At 43.6% G+C, this 22,356-nt stretch overlaps 1 protein-coding gene across 3 annotated transcripts in view; it reads right to left on the reverse strand.

Annotated features, from left to right (window-relative positions):
* SLC11A2 (solute carrier family 11 member 2) overlaps nucleotides 1-21,070 on the reverse strand; it is a 32,228-nt gene extending 11,158 nt beyond the window's left edge. The window contains exons 1-12 of one of the 3 annotated variants that reach the window (XM_027106276.1): nucleotides 20,951-21,070; nucleotides 9,817-9,888; nucleotides 8,199-8,350; nucleotides 7,516-7,641; nucleotides 6,962-7,081; nucleotides 5,379-5,485; nucleotides 4,785-4,855; nucleotides 4,610-4,677; nucleotides 3,069-3,224; nucleotides 2,049-2,207; nucleotides 1,130-1,216; nucleotides 129-248 (exon numbers count right to left, since the gene is read on the reverse strand). In XM_027106276.1, coding sequence (XP_026962077.1) covers nucleotides 129-248; nucleotides 1,130-1,216; nucleotides 2,049-2,207; nucleotides 3,069-3,224; nucleotides 4,610-4,677; nucleotides 4,785-4,855; nucleotides 5,379-5,485; nucleotides 6,962-7,081; nucleotides 7,516-7,641; nucleotides 8,199-8,350; nucleotides 9,817-9,850 — 1,200 coding nt within the window. In that variant the 5' untranslated portion in view covers nucleotides 9,851-9,888; nucleotides 20,951-21,070. Of the gene's footprint in view, nucleotides 1-128; nucleotides 249-1,129; nucleotides 1,217-2,048; nucleotides 2,208-3,068; nucleotides 3,225-4,609; nucleotides 4,678-4,784; nucleotides 4,856-5,378; nucleotides 5,486-6,961; nucleotides 7,082-7,515; nucleotides 7,642-8,198; nucleotides 8,351-9,816; nucleotides 9,889-20,950 lie in introns of those variants that run through there. The other 2 variants (XM_027106277.1, XM_027106279.1) reach the window with 2 other exon arrangements.
* Nucleotides 21,071-22,356: the final 1,286 nt, after the last annotated feature.

Raw genomic sequence — 22,356 nt, forward strand, 5'->3', positions numbered from 1 at the left:
AATGTATGGAATAGGACACAGGAAAAGGTCTGGGGAGGTTCAGGAAGACCTTAGATACATGGGATTAAGAAGTAACAAAAGGGCAATGTCCTCTTCCTCTAGTCTATCCCAGTCCAAACAGCAGGTACCTCCATGACAAACTGGCCAGAGTAGGTTCCTGTCATGGTGGAGCTCTGTCCTGCAGCCAGGATCCCCACTGCCCAGATGTAGAGTGCAGCAGGCCCGAAGTAACACCCCAGCACAACACCCTGGGGGAGGCAAGGGAGAAAGATATGTTTGTGTCAAAGACCACCTGAGACAACACTCCAAACAGCACTCCTCTGCGACATTTCTCCCTCTTCCTGGCTACGCACCTACCTATACCAAGTGCTGTGCTGGGCACTGTAACAGAAGCTAGACTTAGGTCCTGACCTCATTCTAGAGGCTTTCAACCTAAATTCTGCTGGAGGGACCGTTATTTCTCCTCAGCCTAGTCCCTTCTCTTCTCTAGGCTCCTAAAGCCTTTATCCTCAACCTATATCTTAACTATTAAAAAAAAAAAAAGTCCACAACACTTCCCAAATTAAATTCCTTAACACCCTATTCTGCAAGATGGTAACAGGAATGAAGAGAGAGCTCAAATAAATTTTGCAAATGCTACATACTATATATTCTACTCTTGGAGGTTCACAATGTAACCAGCATAAAAGGGACAGAGAGGCCCCAGTAAAGACCACCACTTTACTTGGAACACTTTCTTTTCTTCTTTTGGCTGCCCCATGCGGCTTACGGGATCTTAGTTCCCTGAACAGGGATTGAAGCCAGGCCCTCGGCAGTGAGAGCACGGAGTCCTGACCACTGGACCACCAGGGAATTCCCAGGAACACTTTCTTTAGTCACCCCAATTAACGTCCTATAGAACAATATACTATGAACACAAGTTTGGGAATTGCTGATACAATTCATCTTTTCAGCTGATCTTCTATTCCCTTCCACGTAACCCAAAAGGCTTGTCCAGCATCTGGACCTCTGAAAAAAACACACTCCGGAGAAGATATGCTGAGCTCTGAAGTGAACCCACAGAAAAGACCAGATACTATGCTAAGAATATTGATTCAGGAGCGAAGATCAGAAATCTGAATAGGTTTACCCCTTTGTAGATGTCCACAGCCAGTGTTGAGTTATCGTCAGGAAAAAGGTGAGTATGGGGGCTGCTGATACTTCTACAGGCTTCAACCTGGAACCAAAGCAGTTGAGGAACAACTTTTACTTCTGAGGCCAGCACCCAGACAAGAAGCCCTCTCCTACAGATTATACACAGGTCACCCAAGAGATGGATGCTGGAGGCAAGACACTGGACACAGGTTGTGATAAGGGCAGAGACGGGCTGCAGTGTCACTTGAGGTCTTCCTCCGTAATCTTTCTACACACCCATGCCTTCAAAAACATTTACTGAGTTAGAGTGTGCATGGTAATACACGAATGCGGGGTCATTTTAAATGATGACAGGAGGCGAGGGCCCTTAAGGGGGCTTCAGATATGATAGGACACCCAGAATAGGGAGTCCTTAGTCAAAGCAGAGCCAGGAGTCAGAGGTCCTATAGATAAGAAAGTAGTGATCAAAACTAGATAGGCAATCAGGAATCAAGATGACAGAGAATTCAAAAGGACAAGACAGTCTATGTAGCCACAGTTTCTGTTTTCTGTTTGTTGGCTCCGCCCAACCTGTCACCACCAAATGGCAGAACTGGCAAGTGGCTAGTAGTTGGGTAGCAGGAAACAAAAGGGGATGACAAAGAGTCAAACAGGCGTGAAGCCACTAATAATAGCATGAGGCAATCTTTGTCTGAGGCAAGCTCCCTTCCCTGTCAAAAGCTTGGGAAGATGGGTCTAGGCTCGGTCACAGCCCCCAGACTGTAACCCACGACTAGTGCAGTGGTTTAGGGAGCAGCATTCAGGCTTGAGATCTATTTCCCCTGAGCTCTAAGTCACTGTCACCTTTTCCTACCCCAATCCAGCCTCCTCTTTACCCTCACATTCACTACCACCCAGGACCCTGGCTTACTCACCACCTGCTCGTTGGTTTTCTCAAAAAATGCTTCAGCAAAGACTGAGACGACAAAGACGTTGATGATAAAGGAAACAAAAAGAGCAATGCAGGATTCAATGAAAAAGTACTTATTGGCTTCCCGAACTTCCTCCTTATTGGCTCGGTCTACCTGTCTGGACTAGAGAGATAACAGCAACGGTCATTTTTTTGACTAGTTGGAACAAGTTTCCTTGTAATATTTCATGAGTTTGGAGTCAGCTGAAAGACCTAGAGGGCAAACAACTAACCACATGAAATGTGAGACTCTGCCTACATCCTGGTTCACTGAGTAAGAACTCCATGACCCTTTGATGATACCACACATCCCCAAACGGAAAAGTGACCGAGTGACTGCTGAGCTCTCAGTTACTGTGGCTGCAAGAGCCACTGACCTGGGCTTCCCTGGTGGCACAGTGGTTGAGAGTCTGCCTGCCAATGCAGGGGACACAGGTTCGTGCCCCAGTCCGGGAAGATCCCACATGCCGCGGAGCGGCTGGGCCCATGAGCCATGGCCGCTGAGCCTGCGCTCCGCAACGGGAGAGGCCACAACAGTGAGAGGCCCGCGTACCGCAAAAAAAAAAACAAAAAAACACTGACCTACAAAAACAACCTGATTTCAGACCTAAGGGGCAGATAACCTTAATTACAAAGGTCTCTGAAATCGCCCAGCAAACTATTGTGTTGGACTGACTGGTAAAAGCCAGGTTGGGCTCTTTCCTCCTGACCTCTACGAGGCCACTCAGGCTTTTGAGATTTAAACACAAGAGACACGGTGTACCTTCAGACCTTTTAAGAAGGACTTTAGTCCCTTCTTTATGGGGTCAGTTATCTCTGGTCACCTTGGTGATTAAAACAGAGTCCAAGTGTGTGGAGTCCAACTGTGGAAAAACATCTTGCTCCTTCGGGGCTCTAACAGTTGTAAACTAAGTGTGTGTCCCTTGCAACCAAAGGAAAAGATCCCATGAACTACACAGGCCACTGAGATATGGGTTTTGCTTACCTTGACTAAAGCAGAATGCAGGTACATGTTGTGTGGCATGATAACAGCACCCACGATGCCCACAGCCTGCTCGATCTGTGGGGTACGACAGCCTGAACAGGATGGCAGGAACATGCCTTTGAGGACCTGGATCTGGCTGGGTTTCACTGTAACATACTACATACCAACCGAACAGCTATTAGCCTTTACTGGAATATGAGACCAGGGCAGTAACACAGTGCTAGGGAACACTCTGCAACCTTTACTCCTTAAACCCCTTCATCAACAGCTACATAGGAAATGAGGAATACAGAACCATCCAAAAAAACCAAGCAGTACAAGGTCAGAGAATTTAGGACTGGGGTATCCAGATATTTCCCATCATATTTTAGATAAACAAAATAGATGTGTAGAGAATGTAATTAATACTCTAAAGAAATAAAATGGCTGCTAAGGGCCTTATTGATATTAGCTTCACAGTAACTCCTGTGAGACACACCCAAGAATAGAGAGTCAATTCTTGATTACCCACGCTAATCATGCTCCTGTGTTCACCTATGTATATAAAAATCACTTATGTTTGCCACTAGCGTCTGCTGAGACTCATTCAGAGACACTTCTCATACACACTTTTTCCTGGTTTGGCATTTCTCTTGGAAGCCTTAGACCAAGCTGTATCATCTACTCAGAGTAGATGCATTTTTAAAAGTTTGCTAAGCCAGGAACTTCCCTGGTGGCACAGTGGTTAAGAATCCGCCTGCCAATGCAGGGGACACGGGTTCGAGCACTGGTCCAGGAAGATCCTACCTGCCGTGGAGCAACTAAGCCTATGTGCCACAACTACTGAGCCCGCATGCCACGACTACTGAAGCCCATGTGCCTAGAGCCCGTGCTCTGCAACAAGAGAAGCCACCACAGTAAGAAGCCCGCGCACCGCAATGAAGAGTAGCCCCTGCTCGCCGCAACTAGAGAAAGCCCATGTGCAGCAATGAAGATCCAACGCAGCCATAAATAAATTAATTTAAAAAAAAAAAGTTTAGCTAGGTCAATAAGCAGAAATCAGTTTATAACAATTGGATATAGAAAGGTGCTATTACTGTAGGTGCATATAACAGTAGGGTTAGGGTTAACCCAATGGAGTATCTGGGTTGGGGGACAAACCGGGAAACATGCACTGTATCCCCCATAGTTCATTAACTGCTGCATTACAGAGAAAGTCCAAGCTGCAGTTATTATCAACCAGGATGAACAAAAACAGAATCCCTCTAAGGTAACAGCCAAGAATAACCCTGCAATCCCTTCCTTAACCCTCTCCAAGGCTGTTCTGTTGTTGGGATGGCCAACTTGGAACCAGAGAGTCTAGTCTGGAAAGTCCTGGAAATTCTAATCATTTTTGACCTAGGAGTCCCTGCAGGCCTTCCTGGACACTAGTCTTTGCTACCTCTTATTCCTTCCAAATTTGCTCAGGACTGAATTTGGCTTTTTGTTAACAAATACTGTCTTTTATAATAAAAGGAAAAAAAATTGTTTTAAAAAGCTAATGAACAGCCTGTAACACTTGCCTCGTATCCAAATGTGAGGGCCATAATAGTGATGAGAAAACCAAAAAATGCTTCTAGCTTCCGTAAGCCTAAGGGAGAAAATGCAGCAGTGAGCTCACAAAAGGCAGACTCCCCCATCAGCCATGTGATGGAAAGCAGCTCCTTTGACTGACCCCTCCCTTCCCACTCTGCTTACCATATTTGTCCAAAAAGAGAAATACAAAGGTATCTGCAATGGTGATAAGAACTCCACCCCATAGCGGGACCCTAGGTCAGAGATAAGAAATGGAGATTAAAGGAAAGAAAAGAAACATTGAGAAACACTCTCTTCCCAACAGCTCTCCAGCTATACAACACTTGGAGGAGCAAGGACTTAGGGAAAAGGGAACAGTGGCAGGAGGCCAGGCACAGCACCAAGTAAAGTAACTCATTCATTCAACTTTGTCTACTATTTCAGACAACCAGGATACAAAGCTGAAAAGTATGGGTCTTATCTCTCAAGCTCACTTGTCTAGTGGGATAAACTGACATACAAATTAATTGTAATACCCACTGCCACACCCTGGATAATAAAGGGTGTGTTGGGTCTCATGACCCAATATAAGAACATGGAAGATACAGAACCTACATTTGCCAAGAGAGAAGAAGGTGGTTCCAGAAAGGTTCCACAGAAAAAGTATTGATACTTGAGTTGAATCTTGAAAATTGAAAATGAGTTGGGTTTTTGTTTTTACACTTGCTTGGAAGTCTAGCAAAACATTGATTACTTTCTAGAGAAAAACCCCCTCACCTTCCTGCAGAGAGGAGATTGATGGCAATGGCGGAGCCAATAACTTCTTGCATATCTGAGCCAACGATAGCCAACTCCACCATCAGCCACAGGATAATTCGTGGAACCTAAACACCAAACAGCAGAAAGATATGGTTCTAATTAATCATTTCTAAGAACTTTCCCCCATAGTTTGGAATTCACATTTTGGCACTGATCCATAAAGAGTCCTTTAAAAGCTTTCGGTCTAGAGATAAAGTACCAGAACTCAGCTCCACTTGGCCCCTTTCTGGAGAAGACCAGACTGCTTCTATGTGGCAGAGCCTGTGAGTCAAGGTCAGGGCAGCGGCTGACTCCAATTTTTTTCTCATTCCTTTCCACTTGACAGAAGAATGGAATTTCCATCCATTATTTCCACTTAATTTTTTGCCTGAAAACAATCCTAAAAGTCTTAGGGGAAAATGAGGATGCTAAGATGGTCAAAATATTGTTCAGGAGAGAACAGAAATGCTGCAGAAGAAAATATCTATCCTGACCATAGCTGAAGAGACAAAACAAGCATGAAAAGGTTAGAGTCATCCTTAATGTAGTAATGCACAAGCAAGTAAAAAAGACAAATATGCAAAGGGACTCGGGGCAAAGTGGTTGGAATTGGGTGTCCTATAACAAAATCTGGGAATTAATCTGGTCAAATAATCCAGCAGAAAGCAATTAAGTCGTGCTGGCTCACTGAGGCCAGGGAAAAAAAAAAAAACACCTCCAGGTACCTACTACCCAAAAAATATGTCACAAAAAACAACTGCTAAGATACATGAAGAAAGAGAAGCTAAAAGAAATTATAAATTATCAAGGGGTTTTTTTGTTTTGTTTTGTTTTTTTGAGAAGCATATAAGAAAAAGAAAAAGAAAGAAAAAAAAAAAAACCAGGTAAGGATACTTTCTCACAGCCAGGAAAGGAGATTAAACATTTAGGGCAAACAGGTAGATGAGTACTTATCTAAAGATCAGGCCAGTTTAAAGCTGTCTTCCAGACATTGGGTCCATCCATTCCTGCCTTAGGTAGCAGCAAGAAAGGTTCAAAATATCCAGAAGGAAACTACAGAGGACAGTGTAAACTCCAGGGTCAAGGTAACTGAAAAATCATTATTAACAAATCCAAAGATCCTGCGTAATATAATTTGCAGCAAAAGGAAAAAACTCACTTTCTTCAAATTTATGGCAAAGACAAACAAAAAAGAAAATATGCATAATGCAAAGCGATGGAGTACTATGGATGTATGAATGAAAGTGCTTAGACAGAATACCCCTGCCCCTTTGTGAACTGGGCACTGCTAGGTACCAAAAGGCAGAGTGCAAGGTAAATGTTTACTCAAACAGAATTTTTCTAAGGAAACTTTCTGGGAAATGTGAATCTCATGTTAGATTTTGAAGGAGCACAGAAACATGGGTCAGCCGCGAGAGGGGCTATAGAATTTCCCTTGGGATTCCCAGTCCTCAGGGCCACGGATCCCTACATCCTCCACTATTTCAGTATACAAGGGGGCCAGCACAGGTTGCCAGACACAGAGTCACCTATGATATGAGTAACAGACAAACACTGCTCACCCTGGGATACTGACGGTGACACATTTCAGCAAGATGCAGCCCAGTGACCACTCCCAGTCTAGCTGCAAGGCGCTGGAGCAGGAGCCCCACGATGGTGGCCATCAGAAGAACCCAGAGCAACTAGAGAAGAACAAAATCCCACCATTACACTCATTAGATAACTGGGATTTTTTTGTTTGGTTGTTTGGCAATGTGAATGGGAAACACTACGTTCAGGAAAGAGCCCCGGTCAGGAATCAAATGACCTGAGTTCTGCATCATGTTCTGCACAGAACCTGCTAGGTCACCTTGCACCTTTCTGAGCCTTAGTTTCTCCCATCTGCAGTTTCTCCTGTGTTCAAGGAAACTATGTGGGTAAAATAAAATAAAAAACCATCTATGTGGATAAAATAAAATTTAAAAACAGATGGAAAAGTACTTTTCGCTGAAGTGTCACAGCCAATCAAGTATCAGCATGTAGCCGCTGAGGTTCATATCCAACAGAAAGAGTAGAGGAAAAGGATGTGGTGTGCTATGTGTGTTTAAACGGGAAAGGGGTAGGACTCGATGTTCACCTTAAATCCAGCCACTGCTCCAGACTGCAAATCAGATTCAATGTTTCCTGGATCCAGGTAGGCAATGCTCATAAGAAATCCCGGTCCCGTGAAAGCCCAGAGTTTACGAAAGCTAAAACAAGAGTACTGTACAAGAGAGGAAAACAGGTCAAAATGATTATCACCTCCAAACTACTGATCTATTTTATCTATTATTTTGTCACATATAAAGCAGCAATATTAGCTTCATAAGAACATTTAGGAAGTTGGATACTGGGTGTGCCCAAGTTTCACGTCCATCTTATCCACTTCTCATCAATAAGCTGGCCACCTCTCTGTCCAAGTAAGAGGCCTTCTCTTACCTGCTCTTTCCAACAGCCTTTCATTCTAAAACCCAAGCAATAATATCAGTACCTCTGTGCACAACCACTACCCAAATAGGACAAAAGGCACTGTAAAAAAGGGAACATGGAATTCATACTTTCTTGGTGAAAAAATGCTCACTAGTCCAACTTGGCAACGGGTTTTTCAAGGCCCTCAGTTTCCTTATCAGTTTCTGTTTACCCTGATTACAAAAATTCAGTCTTCAGAGACTGCGTGCCAGAATTAGACCTGAAGCTGTTGGTCTGGAGTTGTCCAGCAGACTTGCCACTCATAGGTTGTCCCTAGATAATAATGTTTTCCTCCAAGGACCTGTCACTAACCTCCTCCTGAGGAATGGCAATCTTCTCATCAAAGTACGTGGTGAAAGCGTCCTCTGAGTGCCCCCCGGGGGACTGTGGAAGAGAGGAGTTACTGTAGGCAGGGTTGATGGCCCCAAGACTGGCAGAATCCCCGTGGTCTCCAGAAGCATCTTCTGAATTAACAGGTTTGAGAAGAAATGAATTAAAGTGAACAAAATACACTAACAGCTCATCCTTAGAAATGCTGATATTAAATCTTTTTAATACCTAAATGCACAAGATGAACCTGACTCTCTCAATTTCTAGTACTTTATTTTTATTTATATTTTTAATAAATTAATTTTTGAATAGGCAATATGTTCACATGGCTGAAAATTTGAGAAGTACAAAAACGCTTATGATAAAAAAGCTCCCTCTCACCCCTGTGCCCGTCACTCAGCTCTACATCAGTTTTCAGCATGAATCCCACAATGGTTTCCCCCTACTTTCACACTTCTATCCCCATTTGCCAATTTTTAGAACCATTTCATTTTCTTCTAAAAACAGTGATGTCTAGGGCTCAATGTATTGAATAACATCCCCAGACTAGTCCCACTGGTAACCTAAAATCCTAACTTTTAGAAGGAAATAGGTCAGTCTAGTGGGACCCTCCCCTCTCTCCTCCTCCCTGCCCCCCATTATTTGCTTAGGACTTACTCAAAGAATCATCCTTGGCCATTATACCTCCATCAGGCTTCTCCAAAAATGTGTAAATTGCAAACTCCTGCCACATTTCAGGCTAAAATCTGAAGCTGCAGGGAAACCAACAAACAGGAACCCTCCTGACTAAGGCCTGCAGCGAAGAGCTTGGGAGGGAGGTATCACCCTCCTGATAGGAGGGCTCATCTCAGATTAATCGTCAGTGTTTCCTTAAATCCTACACTTTGCAGTTAATTTTAAAAGCAGGGAGGGGGAGGGTCTGGGAGAAAAGGGCTAATACAAAGCCCAGTTTGCTGTAGCCTTCAAATGGCTATTTTTAACCACAAAGCTCTAATCTCAAGGTTTCCAAGAAACCTTTGCAACATCCAATCAGAAAAACAAAAGCTTTCTTTCTATAGGGAACTGATCCACTTCACCTTAAGTGGCCCTGATCTGAGGAGGAAATGTACAGAAAAGGAATGGAAATTCTAAAGGAGAAATTTAGAATCAGGAAGAATTAGTCAAAGCAGGTAAGAAGTCTCATTAAATACACTATTAGGTGCTGGCTCAGTATTTTACTGTTCCATGCATATCTGAAGCGCCATGAGCAGACAAAGCACTCTAGAGGTTTTATGCCAGGTCTGCAAATAATACTGCCTTTACAAGCATTACTGCTATAGAAACCAAACTTGTAGCTAATCTTGGCTCATCTCAAAACTGGAAGTAAGATATGAGGCAAGTCTCTGTGGTTATAAATCCATTTTCATTTACAGCCTAAGTTACCAGGTGGTGACCTCTGAATGGAGCAGGTCTCCATGATGATATTGTTGGCTGGGGGAGAGGAGGTAGGGACAATTTTTGTTGGAACGGAAGACAAGAAGGACAATATGGTAAATTTCTGTTACTGGCTTAAGCCTAATTCCAAATAAAAATTAGACAATAACACAAAGCTGTAAATTACCATCTGGCATCTTCTGCTCAGGACCCAACACCATGGTGGATACCTGAGTGTCTGAGTTCTTAGAATAAGATTCTGGAAAGGAGAAAAGAGAGGGAGAGGAATTAGCAAGAACAAACTAAAACCAACAAGTTCAGAACCAGCATTCTGTTACTCTGTATGACTGAACCCTTACAATGTTAAAAGAATAATTGTTCTATTGAATTAGATAACCTTGAAAATAATTACAGTTTTCAGAATATGATTAAGAGATATTTAATAAAAAATGTAAAAGTCTTAATCATGTTTTTGCTGGCAAGACTTCAAAACCAAACTGAAGCAAAAGGTATTTCAGGGAAGTGGGCAAATAGTTTTTAATAAGCATCTACAGAGAGGCTGCTAGGCAATTACCCAGTCTCTGCCTCCAGATTAACCCAAATATTTAAAAGACTGACCCCCCCCCTTTTGATGAGTTTTTAAGGACAGAGATCTATAACTCTCTTTGATCTAACTAACAATTTAAGCTCATGTTTCAATTTTCTGGAACAGGGGAAGGGGAAGCACCTCACCAGCACACTGGTAGTACAAGTAGAGGGTCACTATTTCCCAGCCTCACATTTCCCTGAAGAGAGACTTCAGCTGTAAGGTTTCAGGTCTCATTCCCCAACACTTCAACAACTGGGAGAAGAAACTAATGAGAGCTGAGGCACCAGGAGGACAAGGCAGCATGCCTGCACTTCTCTCCCTCAGCAATAAGCAGCCTGAGGCGGGGCTGGCATAAGGGGGTATCCCAGATGTCCAGCATCCTATTGGGTTAAGTTTAACTGGGGGGCAGGGGGATATTAGTAAGCCCATTGGGCCACAGATCTATGGCATATTCTCCAGTCAACCCCACCAATAAGGCTGATTTTGTAAAATTTTGATCTACTGATTAAGGAATCTATTTCTCAGTTGATTCCAAATTTAGAAAGGGAAAGGTAAGCAGTATTAATTGTTAACTGCCCCCCCTTAGATTCCAATAACAACTATCCTACTGAAAAAGTGATGAAGCCTCCCCTTAGCTTTTACTAATTAAATAATCTTTTCCCACTATTGTACCTTTATTGCCCCTATTTGAACAGTGCTCTACTTTCTTTGATAGTCTATCGACATATTCTATACATATTTTGCAAAATTACAGAATTAAGACCTGAAGGGGGTTTTAGGTTTCATCTGTCTTCTGGAATGTAAAACATATCACCACTTGCTAATTTGGAAAACATAATCTTTCATGTCTATAGTCACCAATATCAAGTATCTTGTTATAATGAACAATAGTAACGTCCTTCCTATCAGAGTTTGAGCCACCAGATGGTTTCGCCAACAGATCCCAAAACTACTGACTAAATCCAACCCCTCTTTCAGCCAGTTACAATAGCACCTCACCTAAATGGGATTTACACATCCGACCACTCAGTAGCGGTGCCACTTGGATTCCAATCACAGCACAGCTCCTAGGCCCCACTCAGAGCCTTTTTACTTTTATTTTACATATCATTCTAAGAAGCCAGGATAACACACAATAAACTGGAAACCACAAATCAGATCTGGGACTATGGCTCTTACAGGGAAAGTCTTGGGCTATTTGATATGAGGCAACTTCCTTATACTTCAATCAGCTCTGAGAACATTATTATGAAGAATATTACTGGGAGGACTTCCCTGGTGGTCCAATGGTTAAGACTACATGCTCCCAACGCAGCGGGCCTGTGTTCGATCCCTGGTCAGGGAACTAGATCTCGCATGCCGCAACTAAAAGATCCCACATGCTGCAATGAAGATCCCGCGTGCTGCAACTAAGACCCGGCATAGCCAAATAAATAAATAAATATTTTAAAATACATATATATTATTGGGAATTCCCTGGTGGTCCAATGGTTAGGACTCCGTGCTTTCACTGCCAAGGGTGCAAGTTCGATCCCTGGTCAGGGAACTAAGATCCCACAAGCCACACAGAGCACCATCCTCCCCCGGTCCCCGCCAAAAAAAAGAATATTATTATTGGGAGTTCTCTGGTGGCCTAGTGGTTAGGATTCTAGGCTTTCACTGCTGTGGCCCGGGTTCAACCCCTGGTTGGGGAACTGAGATCCTGTAAGCTGCACATTGCAGCCAATAAATAAATTAATTAATTAAAATAGGAAGAAGTGCAAAAAAGCATTAACAGTGGTTATTTTTTAAAAGAATACTAACATTATATTATTATTAAGAATAACTCAAGTTTCTAATTGCAGCCCTACTCACAAAGAACCGATTCAATTAGATTACTTTTGTACTGATGACTGATATCCTGTTTCAGAAGGCACAGAAGTGTTTAACACATGTGAGTAAGATTCCTATCCAAAACAGGCCTTTAAAACTTATATTTAAAAAGCAAGGGGCTTCCCTGGTGGCACAGTGGTTGAGAGTCTGCCTGCCAATGCAGGGGACACGGTTCGTGCCCCGGTCCGGGAAGATCCCACATGCCGCAGAGCAACTAAGCCCATGTGCCACAACTAATGAGCCCGCACTCTAGAGCCCGCGAGCCACAGCTACTGAGCCCGCATGCCACAACTACTGAAGCCCACGTGCCTAGAGCCCGTGCTCCACAACAAGAGATGCCACTGCAGTGAGAAGCCTGCGCGCTGCAACAAAGTGTAGCCCCCGCTCGCCACAACTGGAGAACGCCCGCGTGCAGCAATGAAGACCCAACGCAGCCATAAATAAATAAATAAATAATTTCTTTTTTTTAAAAAAACAAATTGAGATAGTAGTGTGTTTTTCCCCAAGTCTGAAATGTGAAAAGGTGTTAAATAATTTTAAACAGAAATATCTCAAGATAAAATTTTTAATAATTACTATTAGTATTTTAAGTGATTACTCCCATAATTACTTATAGAGCCGATAAAATACAAGAAGTCTGGTTTTCTCTGTGAAGTCTCAGAAATATATTATTCCAAGAGAGGAAATGATTCTAGATTCCAACATTTTTTTTTTTTTTTGGCAGCACCTCTCGGTTTGCGGGATCTTAGTTCCCTGACCAGTGATCAAACCAGGGCCCCGGCACTGAAAGCACCGAGTCCTAACCACTAGGCCGCCAGGGAATTCCCTAGATTCCAACTTTCTCATCAAAACATTGAGTCAACAAACTATAAACTCCACTGTTTATAGTGTCTAGAGAATATAACTAGGGCAGGGAATAGAGGGTCAGTATGCTTGGTGTGCTGCACAGTATTTAAGTCTCCATGAAAATTTAACACCCATAAGGAAGCAGTAAGTTAAGAGTAAGACAGTTTTGCTCTCTAGGACCATACCACCAGGTCATTTCAGTCATTTAATTACGCTAAGAAAAAGATCGGGCTGACCCGGTGGAGCAGTGGTTAAGAATCCACCTGCCAGTGCAGGGGACACGGGTTCGAGCCCTGGTCCGGGAAGATCCCACATGCTACGGAGCAGCTAAGCCCGTGCGCCACAACTACTGAGCCTGCGCTCCTGAGCCCTCAAGCCACAGCTACTGAGCTTGAGTGCCACAACTACTGAAGCCCGCGCGCCTAGAGCCCATGCTCCGCAACAGAAGCCACCACAATGAGAAGCCCGCACACAGCAACGAAGAGTAGCCCCTGCTTGCCGCAACTAGAGAAAGCCCGCACGCAGCAACAAAGACCCAATAAATCAGCCAAAAATAAATAAATGAAAAGAAAATTTAAAAAAAAGAAAAAGATCAAGTGGAGATACAAGCAACAAGAATCAATCCAGCAGTACTCTGATAACTATGATTAACACTGCTTTGATATTCTAGCTCACCCCCAATCACTAAGTGTCACCTTTTCTTAAAGCCAGTAAGTTTCCTCCTCTTGAACAGCAATCGACAGCAGGAAAAAAATGGCACTCATGGTTCAATGTAATAACTATTTTATCTGATTCCTTCTCAAAAGTTGTAAGACTATTTAAAAGATAAGAATGCTAATTACATTTTCTGTCTAAATGTCAAAAGCCTACATATCCTTTGACGCAGCAATTCCATTTCTAAGAATGCATACTAAAGAAACAGTCCCACAGGAAGTATGTGCAAGAATATTTCCCACAGCACTGTTTGTAGTGTAAAAAGACTGAAACAACTTAGTACATTTATAGGATGGAATGCCATAAATAAGGCAGATCTATATGGATTAATAGGAAACAATCTCCAAGATATACTGTGAAGTTAAAAACCCAGTTTATAGAACAGCATGCTATCATTTATGTAGCAAAAAAGAGAGAGAGAGAGAGAGAATACACACATACATATACAGACGATATCCAAAGGACATGCCAAAAACTGGTATTGCCGTCCCTAAGAGGAAGCAGTGGGGGAGCACAAAAGAGGTCAGGAGAAAAGGAAGACCTCTCACTGAATATACACTGTATACGGTTTTGCAGTTAAAAAAATTTTTTTTACCATGTACCTGTATTGTTTATTTTTTTAAAACATAAAGGTCACATAGGTTTACTCAGTTTCTCAACGAACACCTCAGGGACTTACCAGTTCTCTCTGATAAAGCTTCACAATGCACAATCAGAGATCTGAAGCCGTCTGGTTAGCAGGCATATATGGCCTCAAGCTTAACTTACTACTACTTTGACTCAGTGTGCAAACAACCAAGCTCTGAAATTGTGATTTGGAAGTTTCACCTGAATGCAAAGAATTAGAAAAATTCTCCTCAGGAAAGTGTTTCCTGACTCCCTAATTTGGGTTAAACGGCCCTCTTTCATGTTCCCCCAAAGCACCTGCTGCTTGCTACTATCATATCACCCTATCCTGAAAGCATTTATTCCCTAATACTATTCTTGCAGCTCGTCTGTAAGTCTGAAATTATATCAAAATAAACAATTATACCGCCCCAAACACATACTAGCTATAATAAATGCCGAACATTTAATTAATAATAATTCCATGTGTTCTCTTATCATTTACAAGAACTCTAGAAGAACAATTTGGATAGCCCAAATCAGTTTTTAAAATTGCCACCAAGAGGACTTCCCCGGTGGCGCAGTGGTTAAGAGTCCGCCTGCCGATGCAGGGGACACGGGTTCGTGCCCCGGTCCGGGAAGATCCCACATGCCGCGGAGCGGCTGGGCCCGTGAGCCATGGCCACTGAGCCTGCGCGTCCGGAGCCTGTGCTCTGCAACGGGAGACGCCACAGCAGTGAGAGGCCCGCGTGCCGGCAAAAAAAAAAAAAAAAAAAATTGCCACCAAGAAAGTATGAAATACTGAGTATTAAAGCACATATATAACTTCAACTTAAACGTTTTCCCCCTATGGTTAAAAAGAAGTTTGAATTTAAATTAATTTTTTTCTTATAAAATTCTTCTACAGAGAGCAAAGGCACCACAAACCATTTCACTGATTTTAGAACTGTGTTCATTGTTGCAAAGGTCTCCCTAAAATTAATTTTAAGTTTCGGAGAGGAATGTCTTTGAACAGTCCTCTAATTCCTCTCCCCTTTTTTCCTCCCCCAACCTTGTATAAATAAAATCAGAGACAACATTAAGTAGGAAAAGAAGTTTCATAGAGGCAACTAGAGAAGTGTGCATGGAATCAATTGATTAATGTGAACAGGAAGGGCTTCCCTGGTGGCGCAGTGGTTGAGAGTCCGCCTGCCGATGCAGGGGACACGGGTTCGTGCCCCGGTCCGCGAAGATCCCACATGCCACGGAGCGGCTGGGCCCGTGAGCCATGGCCGCTGAGCCTGCGCGTCCGGAGCCGGTGCTCCGCAACGGGAGAGGCCGCAACAGTGAGAGGCCCGTGTACCGCAAAAAAAAAAAAAAATGTGAACAGGAATGTTTAAAGTTGCTGCCAAAGCCATCTCTTCTCCCTGTTGATGTTTCCTCAGCCAACGTTCAGTGCCATGCTGGTGACAAAGTGGAAACTGCCAGATGTACAGGCTTTAAAAAGTGATCCCCAAGTTGTTTATTAGAGAATAAAAAGGAGCTGTGATAAAAAAACAATTCCATTTGTTTTGAAGAAAATGTAAAGATTTCCAGATCCTTCTAAAATTCCCTTTTCTCTAAAGGTCTACTTTTAAGGCTAAAGCACTTGATATTCCTACTAAATCATGACTGTTCATCTAACATCTATGCTGTGAAAGATGTTCTTCATGAAGGTGAGCTCCTGCCCCTGATGACTGGGAGTCAACAAAACTGAAATATTCAGTGGTTCAAACAGATCTAACTGCTGTCTGAACCCTACGTATTTTAATAAGGAATATTACTAGCCATTTTTTAAAATGAGAAATTATTACTTCCTCTGTTTTTCCATTCCAGGTCAATAAAGAAGCACCAATTTCCGAGTCTTTCCATCAGGATATACATCTAATTAATTCCAAAACTCAATTTGCCCCCACTGGGGATGATGGGAGAGAAACAGCTTAGAAAATCCATGTGAATTTCTAAATTATAATTGAGGATGTGAAGTTTGGAATTATTTTTTCAATTTGAATAAAAAATAATCCTATTTTTCTCTCATTAAAATGAATTTGATATAAAATGACAAAATGAAAAAAAGGTTGGAGACAGATTACATCTACTTCCTGACAAGAACAAAGCGAAAAGCCCCTCTGGTGTTAGTATAAGAAAAAGGCCTGGAAACTCTAATACCCTTTAGTTTAAGAAAAAGGCCTGGAAACTCTAATCCCCTCTACCTAAGTGAGTAATATTTCGGTAAGCTGAAAGTCACACAAGCACACCCAGTTCATAAAGTACAAACAGTGTTGCTATTGTACAATGTGCTTAACACACATCAGATCCTCTCTCTCTCTCTCTCTCTCTCTGGCACAATGGCCACTGAGACAGACTGTTCATGTTACTGACTTTGTATTCCATAGTAATAATCTCAAAATTGGAGACACCTCCCTTAGTCTACCAGAGAACTACAATTTTCAGCTCAGCATCAAGCTTGCTACTTCCACCTGAGTTAGACTTTTGAAAATCTGTTTGACGGTTGAAAGGAAAACCTGACATGGAGAACATCTAATGATAAAGAAAGAAGAGAAAGAGAAAATCTTAAGCAGCAAGAAGAGGAGAGAGGGGGTAAGATAAGGGGAGGAAGAGTACAGTTGATAATAAAACCGGCTGCTTGGGTGTCAAAGACGATAACAGTGGGGAGAAACGTGGCCAGGCTGTCAAGAAGTACTGAACTTTTAGACAAAAATATCACCCATCAACCAGAGACTTCAGAATTACAAGGGCCCAATTAATACCCGTTAAATAGAGCTCTTCACTTTCTCTGCTCAGAGCTCTGAGGCTTAGCCAGCTTCAAATCTCCTTGACTGCTCACACACCAGGGTCACTAATATCTTACTTCCAGAAACTATAACTTGGTCTTTGTTCCTCCCGACTCTCACAGTGTGAGGCTTCCCCCGATTTCCTCCCAACCTGAAGTTTACAGCACTGCATTTCCCTTTCGCGGCCCAACCTGGCCTCCTGGCGTGACACATCTACCCCGGAACACAACTCCGAGCTCTGTGAAAATTTCAAAGACCTCTTTACAATGAAGTAAGAAAGTCTATTAAATCAGTCTATACCCACTTCTTGCCTCAGAAAAAAAGTGCTTTGCCCTTATACTTGCTTAAGTAGCTGTTCTCTGGCAAATGTGAAGAAAGATTATTATTAGATTACATTCAACTTATTTATTCCAATGACAGATACTGGCCCCCCAATGCAGACTGACCCTAACAATTTTAAGTACATATCTTCCTCAATGTTTCTTTGCTTAAAGCAAAGAAAAACTGTCTGTAAAGACAGACAATACATATAAGATTCTCCAGCCTCATACATGCCTCCTTCTGCTCTTTGGAACCTGCTAACAAGTTCAATAGTTAATGTGTAGCCTCCTTTCATTACCTAGGAATTTTAATAGACGCTTGATTGTTAGTGATAATAGGACCAAAACAAACAAAAATAACCCACACAAGATGACCTACTAGCAATAAGCACAAACACAAGCCTGAGAACCCTAATTTCCTAATTTAAGTCTTTACTGGGAACTGGTCCTTACACTAAAAAATGTAAGTTACTCTGACCTTAAATTAAAAGTGGAAGACTTCCCTGGTGGCGCAGTGGTTAAAAAATCTGCCTGCCAATGCAGGAGACCCAGGTTCAAGCCATGGTCTGGGAAGATCCCACATGCCTCGGAGCACCTAAGCCCATGCGCCACCACTACTGAGCCTGAGCTCTAGAGCCCGCAAGACACAACTACTGAGCCCACGTGCCACTACTACTGAAGCCCGCGCACCTAGAGCCCATGCTCCACAACGAGAAGCCACCGCAATGACAAGCCTGCGCGCCACACGAAGCCTAGCCCCCGCTCACCACAACTAGAGAAAGCCTGCGCATAGCAACAAAGACCCAACGCAGCCATAAATAAATTAATTTTTAAAAAAGTGGAAGAGGAATTAGACAATAAATATATTTTTATCATCCCTGGCCAACTGTTTTATATTCCATTCTGATGTTATTATAGTTCATAATACATTGTTGTTTTATTATATCCATGATATTCCTGATGATACCCGGAGGCCTTGTCTTTGTGTCTCCAGGGGCCAATAAATGTTAATTGTTCAATACATGTCTGTTAAATTATCAAAAGAATAAATGGCATCAGATGGGTGAGACAACAAGGATCTAGGACTTCTAACTCCTTACATTTGGTACAGTCAAATACTCCCTGCCTCTTCTTTTCCAAAATATTTTATTAAAACCAGAGGGACTCACATGATAAAGATGACAACAATATTAAGGCAAAAGGTCTTCCCTTTCTGCCTCAAACACTCAACTCTTTAAAGGTGTCACTCCCTGTCCTTATTAAAGCACAGAGGTTTCACAAAGACACTGTCCTCCACTCTCACCAAGCCAACATCCAACTTTCAACCTTATACAAGTACTAAACTATCTTACTCCAAAGCTAAATAACTAAACTCACACTATGTGTACTTCAGTCAAACTAGGCCAGCAAGACTGTGCAGTAAGCGATGTTCTTTTTAGTAAACTCAAAGTTTCTCATTTTGTGATTAGTTCCCAGTAATGCTACCTATATAAACAGCAGCTTTCTTGGAAGGGAAGAACTGGAAGACAAAAAAGTCTTCCATTAGAACCTTCCGGACAGTACCAAGAGAAGCTGAGAGGGACTTTTAAGCTCACAGAAAGGGCATAAGTATGGCAGCAGACATACACAGTAAGGAAACAGGGAATAAAGATGTCTTTGATTCCACAGCACCCACCCAAGCTCTTAGCACTATAGGTCAAGTAGAAAAGATGCTGCTTTGTATCAATAGATACGACTCTCTAACCTCTAACCTTCACTTCACTGAGTCAAAACTGAACCAAAGCTGCTTAGGAGCTCTGTGGAGTATTCCAAGGGATCACCGCTGATTTCCTAACAGTAGAGGAAGATTAGATTAGAATTAGAATTAGAATGGGGAAGATTAGAAGCTTCCCCATTCACTACCAGAAGTGCTGCCAGGCTGCCCAGAAATTCCCCGCCCAAGTCCCAGCCATCCGGGAAACATGAGAAACCAAGAATGCTGTAATCATGGCCTTTTTGGTATTGGGTCCAAAAAAAACTGTGTCTAGGCCAAGACTGTAAATGAAATATCATCCAATGAAAAACTAAACAGTCAAAGAAGTTTTCATTTACCCAACACAGCTATCATGGACAGACCCAGTACTGTATAGAGGAAGTTTCCAACCTTATTTAATGATAAACACCCAGCAGAAAACCTCTAGTCACACGTTAACTATACTATAGCCTCAGATCATGAATGACGTGGATGGAAAACAGGCCTAAGGGTTCATTGGCAATAGGCTCACAGGATTTTGAAGAAGGATAAGTAATAAGGTCAGAATTCTTTTAGTGTGGAATCTTTTAGGGGGAAGAAGGTACTTGTAGGTAATAATAAAACTCTTAAATGCCAGGAATTGTTCTAAGCACTTTAAGAATATTAACACATTTAATACTCACCACCAACTCTTTAAGATTGATATTATCAACCCCCATTTTAAGTATGTGGAAACAAAAGAACAAAGAAGCACCTTGCTCAAAGGTTTACAGAGCCAAGAAGTGCTGCAAACTAGTCGGGGTTCAGATTCCACTGGAGTCAAGGTAGAAACACAGTGTCCCCTGGTTTCACCAATATTCACTAGAATTATGACCTCTGGAAACCCGTCTCCTCTTGCCTCCCCTTCCATATAATTTTTGCTTTTGCTTTTCACTTTAAAGAGATGTCACATTCCCTTAACTTCATAACGCTCCTTTGAAAGCAGTGCACGATATGAGAGTATCTTCACTTGACACACAGGAAATTCCAAGCCCAGGTTCCCCAACTTCTCCCCCAATGATGCTCTTTGAAATAATCTGATATATGAAGGGAATTTGGGGAAACCAAGTGAAAATGAACCCAAAGGCGTAACATCAAAAAAATTAGCATAGCTTTAAAAGCAGGGACATATGAAACCAAACAAATGGAGAGCTGCCACCCCACTCACATACCGTGCACAATAATGCTCCCTACAAAGGTGCCTGGAGCCTGGAGGCTGCACAAACAGTCCTAAAACCAATCTACACACAAGTACTCAGCGGCCTGCCCAGGCCCCTCACACGAAGGCGCTCCCTGGATGTCGGCTGAAGTAAAATGAATTCTTTTGTTGAAGTGGGGCGAAGGGAAGCCCAGGGAGCAGACGGGCGCCAGGTCTCCGCAGATAAGAAGGCGGCCGCGGGGACCTTGCCCCGTGGCCGTCGGCCTCTTCCGCGGCGTGAAACGGGGTCAGCGCACCGTCGATCACGGGTCCCGGCCCCGCGGCTGGTCCGGCCGGGGGTTCGGCCATTTCTCTTAGGCCGCGAAGAGAAAGGGGTGAGGCCGCTGCAACCTCTGGCGTTTTCTTCCCGCCCCCCCGCTCCCTCCTCTCGGTCTTCCTTCGAATAATGCGGCTCCATCTGGACCCCGCGCCCAGGCCCTCAAAGCCCGTGCCGCCCCTCGCAGCCCCGCTCGGCGCCCCGCACGCCCCATTCTGGCCCCGGCGCCAGCTCCCAGGGCAGCCCTCCATCCGGGGAACCCGCGGAAAGCCGGGCGTCCGCGTGACCTCTGACCTGCCCTGCACCCCACCTTACCGGCTCAGCAACCACCTGACAGTCTGTCCCCGCGCCAGAGGCTCCATACCCCTGGAACCAGTGCCACGCCAGCCTACCCCCTACACGCCCCGCGATTGGCCGACAGGACCGCAGCTGCACCTTCCTATTGGCTGGATTCTCCGTATTCCCCTCGGCTGCCGGCGAGCAAGGCGGGCCGACGGCAAATTCCGGGGCTCCGCCCTCCCCAGGTCAGGCTGGAGGCGGGGCCACGGCGGCCCGGGCGGGAGCTGTCTCCTGCAGAGCTAGTGCTCGCGCTGGTCCAACCCACAGTGTGGGTTGGAGTCTTCCACCCCGCTGGCAACCTGCAGACACGTAAGTTTCCTGCTGTAATTCGCCGCGGCCTCACGTTAGGTCCTGGAAATCAAGATCATTTCTTCTGAGACGCGGCTCTGTGAGAGATACAGCTCCATCCTACAAAGTATAGCCACCTGGCAGGACCATTTCCTCTCGGCCCCAGAGCCACGTCATAGTATCTGCTGCCCCACCAACAGCACCCCACACCTGGGAGGAACCGCGAAACATCAGCTAGTGCAGCCATTTCGGCTGCATCAGTTGCCCTATTCCCAAGCTTCGGTAATGAATTGTTTTCCGCTCTCCTACGCAGCTGCCTCACTTCTTCCCCCAAACTTTATTCTCCATCTACCCAAAAGTAGTCCCACTCCATCCGCAGTTTCAATCTCACATACCAGAGTCTTTCTCTGAAGATGATGACCAGACTTGTGGTGCTTTAGAGTGGAGAAAATAGTCTGACTAACCACCCTAATTTTCTACAATGTCGTTTAGAGCTAACAGAAACATTCTTAGACACCCCTCTCCCCGCGCCCCCCATCGCCCCCATAACTGCTTTCATTAAAGGTAACCAAGCTTATCTAACCAAGTCATAGGCCTAGAGAGGAAAAGCATAAACCCCTCCAACATCTTTCTTCCTGTAAAAACTGCTAGGAGAAATTTTTATTAGTTGGTAAAAGAGTCCAAGAGAAGAGGAAAGGAGAGTAAACTGCAAAAAGGAAAATCCAAATAAAGTACAAAGTAAAAACAAATTCAAGGACCCAAAAAAACTGGGCTGAGCTTCATCAGTTATCTGGTACAGGCTAGTTTCCATACAGAATTTCTCCTAGAGAGAAAAGAAAATGCACAAATTAGTTCTGAGAATCTCTCTACAGCACATATGGGGAGTTTCAGAAAGGCTTGATGAAGTCCCTCCAGACCAGAACCTTTCCTTTGGGAACTTCTACTGCAACTAGAAAATAACATGGCTGGAGCCATCCTTCTCTCGTTCCAGGTCTGCTCAGGTGGGCAACTTCCCTGGGCTGTTGCATACTTACTTGCTGGCTACTTACTTAGCTCTATGTGTGGAGCTGCCTCCTTCTTAAGCTGTTTCTTCA

This window comes from Aethalodelphis obliquidens, unplaced genomic scaffold (assembly GCF_003676395.1).
Source record: "Aethalodelphis obliquidens isolate GAN/ISIS:26980383/991018 unplaced genomic scaffold, ASM367639v1 scaffold8, whole genome shotgun sequence".
NCBI classification, from domain to species: domain Eukaryota; kingdom Metazoa; phylum Chordata; class Mammalia; order Artiodactyla; family Delphinidae; genus Aethalodelphis; species Aethalodelphis obliquidens.